Source organism: Crinia signifera, chromosome 1 (genome assembly GCF_055691185.1).
Source record: "Crinia signifera chromosome 1, ASM5569118v1, whole genome shotgun sequence".
Classification (NCBI taxonomy): Eukaryota; Metazoa; Chordata; class Amphibia; order Anura; family Myobatrachidae; genus Crinia; species Crinia signifera.
In genome coordinates this window covers 251,550,544-251,558,821 of record NC_139217.1, presented here as the reverse complement: position 1 = coordinate 251,558,821, position 8,278 = coordinate 251,550,544, and the positions used below count along the sequence as shown (strand labels likewise).

At 39.6% G+C, this 8,278-nt stretch overlaps 1 protein-coding gene across 2 annotated transcripts; it reads right to left on the bottom strand.

Annotated features, from left to right (window-relative positions):
• Positions 1–242: 242 nt before the first annotated feature.
• On the bottom strand, positions 243–6,613 carry LOC146027785 (uncharacterized). 2 transcript variants are annotated; one of them, XM_083158281.1, is made up of 4 exons: positions 6,324–6,613; positions 4,960–5,118; positions 2,300–2,712; positions 243–2,218 (listed from the first exon to the last, which is right to left on the bottom strand). In XM_083158281.1, exons 3-4 carry the CDS (start codon positions 2,708–2,710, stop codon positions 2,045–2,047), a joined length of 585 nt encoding a protein of 194 aa, XP_083014407.1. In that variant the 5' UTR covers positions 2,711–2,712; positions 4,960–5,118; positions 6,324–6,613; the 3' UTR covers positions 243–2,044. The 2 variants fall into 2 exon arrangements, with proteins under 2 accessions (XP_083014407.1, XP_083014408.1); XM_083158282.1 differs by lacking the exons at positions 4,960–5,118; positions 6,324–6,613 and having other exon boundaries at positions 2,300–3,083.
• Between the last annotated feature and the right edge of the window lie 1,665 nt (positions 6,614–8,278).

Below are 8,278 nucleotides of genomic sequence, written 5' to 3'. Positions count from 1 at the left end.
TTTTGGGGCAAATGTTGACACAGTCAACATGGAGACAGTTGAAGTTGAACTGCACACACTATTTTCTTCTACAATAACGTCCTAGTGCATGGTAGGGCATGAAATACTGCCTGTTGGCACATGTCGGCTGAATATACAGTGAAAACTCCTATCAAACTAATGACTGTTGACCTAAACCCATGTCGACCTTGGCCTATTTTGGCTTTAAGTCATGTCGACCTTTAACTCTGTATCCCCCAAGGTGACGCAAATTACTTTACTGCACTCAGCACACATCGTGAAGTCAAGGCCTGTGGGGGAGGGGGGGTGGAAAGGGGTGGAGGGAAACATTGTTATCAAGCATATCATACCCTATCAATCATATCATACATCTGAGACAGTAAAGATGACCTGCTTTAACAATGATTTTTTTTATTATGATGTTATTAATATTGAACTTTAAAGGCAGACAGATCAATTAATGGATTATTCATCCTTAGGGAGGAGGGTTAATGCAAAAAGTGCCCTTTGAAAAATATTATCCCTGCCCAATGTCTGCCTCCACATGAACTCCTGTAGATATGATTTTAGCATGTGGCGTGCTGTTCCTCTGTGTCGTTTGTTGCGCCACTTGCACGCACCCCACATACGTTCGATGTTTTGCGTATGCACGCCTGTATTTGGGTCCACAAAATTGAATCTATGGTTTACTTGTGCATGAAAATAACCTGCTTGCGTCAGTTCATGGGTCGTATAGCCCCTCCAGCAGTCGCTGTATATTTCAGTCCCAGGCTCAATGTTTTCAATAATGGCGGCCACCAATGTGGCCGCATCCCTCCGATCCACCATACATAAGAAACACTGGCCTGTCTCACGGCAGATGCCCCCAAAAACCCACTGCTGTGGGAGCATCCGGCCAACATTGTATTTTCTCTTGACGAATAATGATTCATCTACTTCCACGATCCTTCCTGGACCACCAATCCTGCGCTGTGGCTGCGACAGGAGGTCACAAGTGCAGGCCTCTCTCATAGTGCGGTTAAAGAGGACAGCAGTCTTCTTGGACATGGAAAGTTCTTCCTCACAATACTGGATAGAAGTGAGCTCCTTGGTCCAGGAATAAATAAATCTCGCCATGATGACAAGAGGCATGTGGCTTCCTGGGAAACACCAGGTGGCACGGACGCTCACTTTTTTGCGGCACACTTTAACGTGGCAGCGCCACTTCATCTCTCGGACAGACATCTTCATATTATGCCCGTTTTCACATTGCATTACGGAAGGGATCAGACTACAGCGTTGGAAAAAAGTAATCGCATCCTCCTCCAATTTAGGCAGTGTAAACAAATTAGTGGCAGATACCATCTCAGAAGCAAACGCTAATAAAATAAAATGATAAATCCAGCATTAGTACTTTATCTGTAATATATTTTATCCACTATTAGCTGCTTATACATTGACACTGTATACTCGATTACACTTCATAAGCTACATTTTATCCATGTTATTAATAATTCAGTAACTCACCAATAGAATTCAGCTGGATACTGGAAGCAGTAAAGGAAGTCTGGAAATTCAAACTCAGTCCAAATTCCAATAAATAATAAGTAAATAATCAGCAGTAAATTAAAACTCCAGCAAAAATTCAAGAAATTATCTGTCAATAATCAGCAGCTCTCACAATATCAACCTCTCTTATCACCAACAAACCCACAAAGATTTCAATGTACAGATGTGACAGGGGGCCGGCTTGGGCCGGCTTACCAGTGTCATGACACTGATAATGATGATGTAATGTGTAACTGTGCAGAAAGTGAAGGGGGCAGGATTAGCATGTACCTGTACATATGAAAACACATTATTTTCTGTGTTTCTGTGCAGATGTGACAAGGGGAGGGCTTTGAAGGGTAAATAAATACAGTAGTGTTACACATGGGCCATCCTATGGGCCAACCATAAAAGCGGGAACGAAATCGGATCGCATCGCATCGTTCAATATCGTGTATGTGCATTTGTGGTATGCGATGCGATCCGATTTTTATACGGAGAATAGCATGGTGCGCAATTAACGTAGCGGGCGCCCAGATAGGAAACAAGTACCGGATGCAGCACAGCAGGTCCCCTGGGAGGTTTGCTTCCTCCGTGTTCTTCTTGGTGGAGCCACTGAAGGTGATTCCACCACAGGGTCCTCTGGCACCATCTCAACTTGAGCCGTTACATCCTGTTCGGGGATAGCGTCCTAAGGACAAATAGAAATAAAAAGTAAATTAAAACTTATTCTTGTAACATTTCACAAAAAGGAAAAAAAGAAAGAACTTACGATGTCCTCACTCTCCTGATCTTCAAGTGGAGGGGGTTTAGGAGAGTCATCATCCATCAGCGTTTCCTCTGCATTTCTCCGTGGTGGTTGCTCAATAATAAATGTCATTATGTCGTAATACCATAATTTCGGCTTATAGATCTCATCGGTACCGGCTCCCGAACGTTTCGATTCTTGTACCTGATGATATTCCTTCACTACTACTGTCCGCATGTTTGCAATCTTCTTCCGCACAAATTTCAAGTTTGCCTCACTGTTTCGTGCCTTGCAGTAATCTATCAGTTTCTGATATGCCCGATTCCTTTTTTCCTTATTATGGTAGTCTTTGTTGCTTGTCCTCCAGAGACAGTCATTTGCCTCATAAATATCGATCAATCGTGTCCAGAATTTTTGACCCAACGGAGTTTCCATTCCTGTAAGAAAACATTGGAAAAAATCACCTTCACAATGAAACACCTGAGTTTTTAGACAGTTTCAATTGTAACAAATAAAAATATCTTTGGTTTAAATTTCTCAAGCACTCACAGTTTAACACAAATTAATTTTTTGGATGTGGCACTCACTGTAAAGAACGGAAAACTAGAAACAGAGACTTTCCAGAAACCTGTTGATCAAAATAAATATTTAAATTATGAGAATTATGAGAGCGCACATAACAAGATCTGGAAGGACAATATTCCTAAAGGTCAACTAATTAGGACAAAAAGAAATTGTTCATCAAATGAGGCATATCAGAGACAGGCAAAAATGATGGTGTCATCATTTGCAGAGCAAAAATACCCTCCAAACATCATTCAGAAAGCAGTTGATGAAGTAAATAAAATCAATAGAACAACTTTATTAAAAAACAAGAAAAGTAAAAAATAAAGATAGAAGTACATGCTTCGTGACTCAATTTAATGAATGTTCACACGAGATTAAAAACATAATTAAAAAGAATACTAAACTCTTAATGAAAGATGAATTTTTACAAGAAATTGTTGAACCCAATGGGGGGGTGATCTTTAGGAAAGGCTACAATATTAAAAACCAACTTGTCCATAGCCATTTCAACCCTAAATGTCAATCCTCCATGTATCTAGTCTGACGAATTGGTTACCTGAAAAACCTCCAGGTTACCACAAATGTGGAAACCCAAAATGTCTAACGTGGATAGGGGCAAAACAGAAAAAAACCCTAGAATTTGAATCCTTTACAAATAAAGAGGTCTTTCAGATAAAAGATTTCCTAAACTGCAAAACCCCTTATGTCATTTATATCATACAATGTGGGTGCGGTCTACAATATGTGGGCCGCACCATCAGATGCCTTCATGTGAGATATCTGGAACATAGGCGGAATATCCTGGGTGGAAGTAGAAGTCATCCCCTATCAAAACATATATCATCATGTCAAGGATCATCCCTAAAAAACATAGAAGTGAAAGCCATTGAACTAGTCAAAAATACTATGAGGGGTGGTGATAGGTTCAATAAACTTTGTAGCAGAGAAGCCTATTGGATATTCCGCCTAGGGACCATGGTACCGAAAGGCTTAAATGATACTATAGAGTTAAATAATATCTAAAACAAGAGCTCCTGTTGTCTTCTTTAACCTGCGGGATAGGGGGTGGGGGGTGGATATTTCTTTTGAAGAGAAAATATTAAGGAGGGAGGTGGGATGGAGGGTTAGGAGGGAGGGTTGGGAGGTATCAGATTTAATTTGTTATTATTTATTTATAATTATTTTTATGATTGGTTATTTATTATTTGATAATTGTGTATATATATATATATATTTTTAATTATGTTTAGAAATATCCCATTATAATCATCCCTATGATGGGAGCAAAATCAAAATGTAAAGAGGTGTAATGATGCTACAGAATAGTATATGAATGTTGTTAAAAAAAAATTTGATCCCGAAAAAGTTATGTATTTAATTAAAGAATTAAATAAAAATAAAAATACATATGAAATATATATATAAAAATATAAAAATAGTTTTGAAATTTTATAGATATGATATGCAGATTAGAAATATTTGAAGATGTAGACAATGAGTATATAATCTGAATATATGTTGTTTTATTTGCTATATGAAATTAATATTAGGAATATCTCGCTCTATAAATATAATTGTATTTTAAATAAATATATAATCTTAATATATGATCGTATGTGTGTATGTGTTAACTGTTGGTCTATGTCAAATTGTTGATAGAGAACTGGTGATTAAGAGAACTGGTAATGACGCCTATTTTGTGGACTAAAATCAATGAATATCTACAGATATCTACAAATATGGGTCAATTGTATTGAAAAACAAATGATTACTCTGCATAATAAACTTCCCTTTGCATGAAGAAAGCCACTAAATATATCTTCGGAATAAATCTCCAAAATGAGCCTTGGCACGCAAACAGGAAGTTTCCTGTCCAGCAGAAACATACAAGTGTGCAGCAATGGATACTGCCTGGTATGGAGGCGTGACCCGCATGACGCGGCCACGGCCATACTCGAATATGGACGTTACTCCAAAGCGAGACCTGAAGCACATGACGCGAGCGCAGCTACAATATAGTTGCGACTCCAAAAGGAGGTTTGACCCGCATGACGCGGGCGCATGCACAGTACGGAAATCACCGCCATAAAAGGCGGAAGTACAGCAGTAATACATACACTTCTCCTGAGGAAGCCGCTGAGGGATTTAGGCGGAGAAACGCGTTGAGGGGACTACCAGGCTGATATTATACCCAGCAGATCGAATCCATCTCGGATATGACCGTAGTGTGGGCGGTCGGAGAAATTCGTCGCTGAAGCCACAAGCCATCAATACCCCTGGATTACAAATAAGTATTACCACAGATTGAATGTGCACATTTTGTGGGGACTTGAACTCTCACCTATCTAAACCTACTAATTGGCTCTGAATTGGAGTAAAGAATTTATGCAATTGCAGGCTTAACAATACTAACCAGTTCTAACATATAAGGGGGATTTCATGTTTAATGTTTGTATGTCTTGTGTGTCTTATTAACTGTAATATTGTATTTTATTGTGGAAAATTTTATTAAATATTTCATATATTCAGTACAGCGCTGTTCCTACTTTTCTTTTTGGTTCTCTACTTTAAATAGGGGTTTATGGTAATCCCCCTACTGGCGCAGCAGCAGCACTGAATATACAATCAGCGCTCAGTATCATTGTGTGGAGTTTTTTGTTGCTTCAGATCCCCCTGACAGATTAAAATCGATAATTTCTCAGATAATCGACTTTCCCATGGAGACATTTCAAGTTTAAGTAGTGGTCCACCACCAGTTTTTGGAGTGTGCATGCATTTGTGAAAGTTTCTTTTTTACAGCAAATTTGCAATTATCTCTTCTTGCACACGTGAAGAGCGTGGAATTTTCCCAACCGCTGACACAATTTGCTTAATTTTTTTCCACGTCTTTTCTTTAAGTTCAAAACAGTAATTTATTCCAGATTGTTTGCCAAATAAAATGTTATAATATTTCAACACTCCATCAACTAGTGCCTCATTCTCATAGTAGCTGAAACGAGGTGCCCTTTTTGGATTTTTTGGGGGGATTTTCACTAACGGATTCATCATCTGAACATGAGGGCGAATAAGTAGAGGATTCATCTGTTACATCCTCTTCCATACTTGGACAATCTGACATTTTATTCTAGAAGCACAGATGAATTTAAAATGATAAACATCCATAATAAACATTCACAATTTCAATCTTTGAAAAATTTTTATATATCTGTCCATAATGAAAAAGTAAAAACAGAAGGAATTCTCAGGCTCATTAAAAAATACATATATATATATATATATATATATATATATATATATATATATATATATATATATAAAGGTCCAAGAATACCCCGTGGAGGGGAAAGAACGGCACTCTGGAGACAATTATGATGCAAATAAAATGTATTGCGGGTTTGGGAACGTTTCGGGGGTGTTATCCCCCTCCTTTGCCCTACCTACAGCAATAAGACATACATACATATAACATTTAAATACTTACCAGCTCCCGGGACACCTGCCGCCTCCACGCCTCTCGTGATGTCTCCCGAAAATGATTACCGTCCTCTTCCGGCTGACGAGATCACAGTCAGGTTGCTAAGCAACCTGTCGCTTGCATTTCACTGCGCGGAAGCAGTACCCGGAGTCTCCTCAGAGCTGTCATTCACGGAGGTGCTGTAATCGGCTGCACCCGGAGCTGGCTACAAAATACAAAAACAAACAATAGTGTTACTGTAGATTCAACACCGATCCCAGCGACAACTGTGCAAGCCCCAGGGTTGTGATGCAGGGGTGGCAGGACAACGCTACAATGAGCGCAGTACCACGCCCACCCCACACCACTCACCACGGCTGTCACCGTCGTGCGTACTGGGTATATAGGTGTACATACAGCACCACATCAAAACAATATTCACCATCATAAAATAGTAACATTCACAGAATAAATGGATATGAGAGCAAGACAAAAATAAGGAAAAACAAGAAGATTACCTTCGAGTGTTTCAATTAATTTTTTCATTAAGCCCATTGGGCGAGATGGTTCTGAGACGGAATATCCACTCCGACTCTTTTCTCAAGAGTTTCTTAGGTCTGTTGCCACCCCTCATGGAGTCAACCACATGATCGATAATAAAATATCGAAGGTCTGTTATAGAGTGACCCATGCTTTTAAAATGGCAAGCCACCGGCTGATCCACATCTCACATTCTTTCACAAAAAGTCCGAATGGTCTGTCCAATGTAGTACAAACCACAAGGACACACAATGACATATACAACGTGGGACATCTTACATGTCATAACTGACCGGATCTCAAAAATTTTTGTGAGTGGGGATGTTTAAAATTCTTGCAAACTATCATATGTTTGCATGTTTCACAGGAATGGCAACTATAACACCCTGGAGGCTTGGTATACGTGTTGGGAGGTCGTGGAATGCCTATACCCGTCACGTCTGTTCTTACCAAGCGATCTCTTAGATTAGGCCCCCTGCGAAAAGCCGCTAGGGGTCTTTTTTTATTTAATCCTGGGAGATCAGGGTCTGTTTTGATGATAGGCCAAAGCGCTTTGGTGGCATGCCTAATGAAAGGGCTAGCAGTTGAAAAGGTACTAGACCAGGGAATTAGTGCAGTGGAATCCTTAGCACGAGATCTAAACAACTGAGACCTGGACATACTTAGTACCAACTGTTTTTGCTGCTCAAGAGTGGACCGGTCATATCCCCGAGCTAGAAATTTTTGGATAAGATCATTGAGCCTGGACTCTACCTCTGCAGGATTGCTCATGATTCTCTTTACACGAATCATTTGAGAAAGAGGCAATCCTCGTTTTAATGTTAATTGGGTGATGACTGCTGGCCATAAGAAAGGTGTTACGGTCTACATCTTTATAAAAGACATCTGTACATAATACATTGTCCTTTATAGACACTGCCACATCCAGAAAATGGATATCGCAGCTACTCCAAGATGCTGTATATTTAATGGTGGAGTCCCCTGCATTGATGTCAATTAGCAGTTGTGTTAAATGGTCTTGTCCACCTGCCCACAAAACAAAAATGTTGTCAATATAACGGGTAAACAACAATAAGTGACAACTAACCTCAGGCCTATCAAAAAAAGGTTGCCTGCTCCTGTTCAAACATAAAAATATTAGTGAAAGAGGGGGCCACGGAAGACCCCATGGCACACCCTCTTTCTTGTAAATAATATGCCCCATCAAACACAAAGTAATTACGTTTCAGAGTTAAAAATATCAATTTAACAAATAGCGCATGATCAAATATAGATCTATCAAGGTATTGACCAATGAATGCCCTCACAGCCTCAACACCCCCATCATGAGGGATGGAGGTATAGAGACTGCAGACATCCAGGCACACCATGATCGTACCCTCTGGGACGCTTCCAATATTATTCAATAACTCTAAAAACCTGGTCGTATCTTTAAGAAAAGA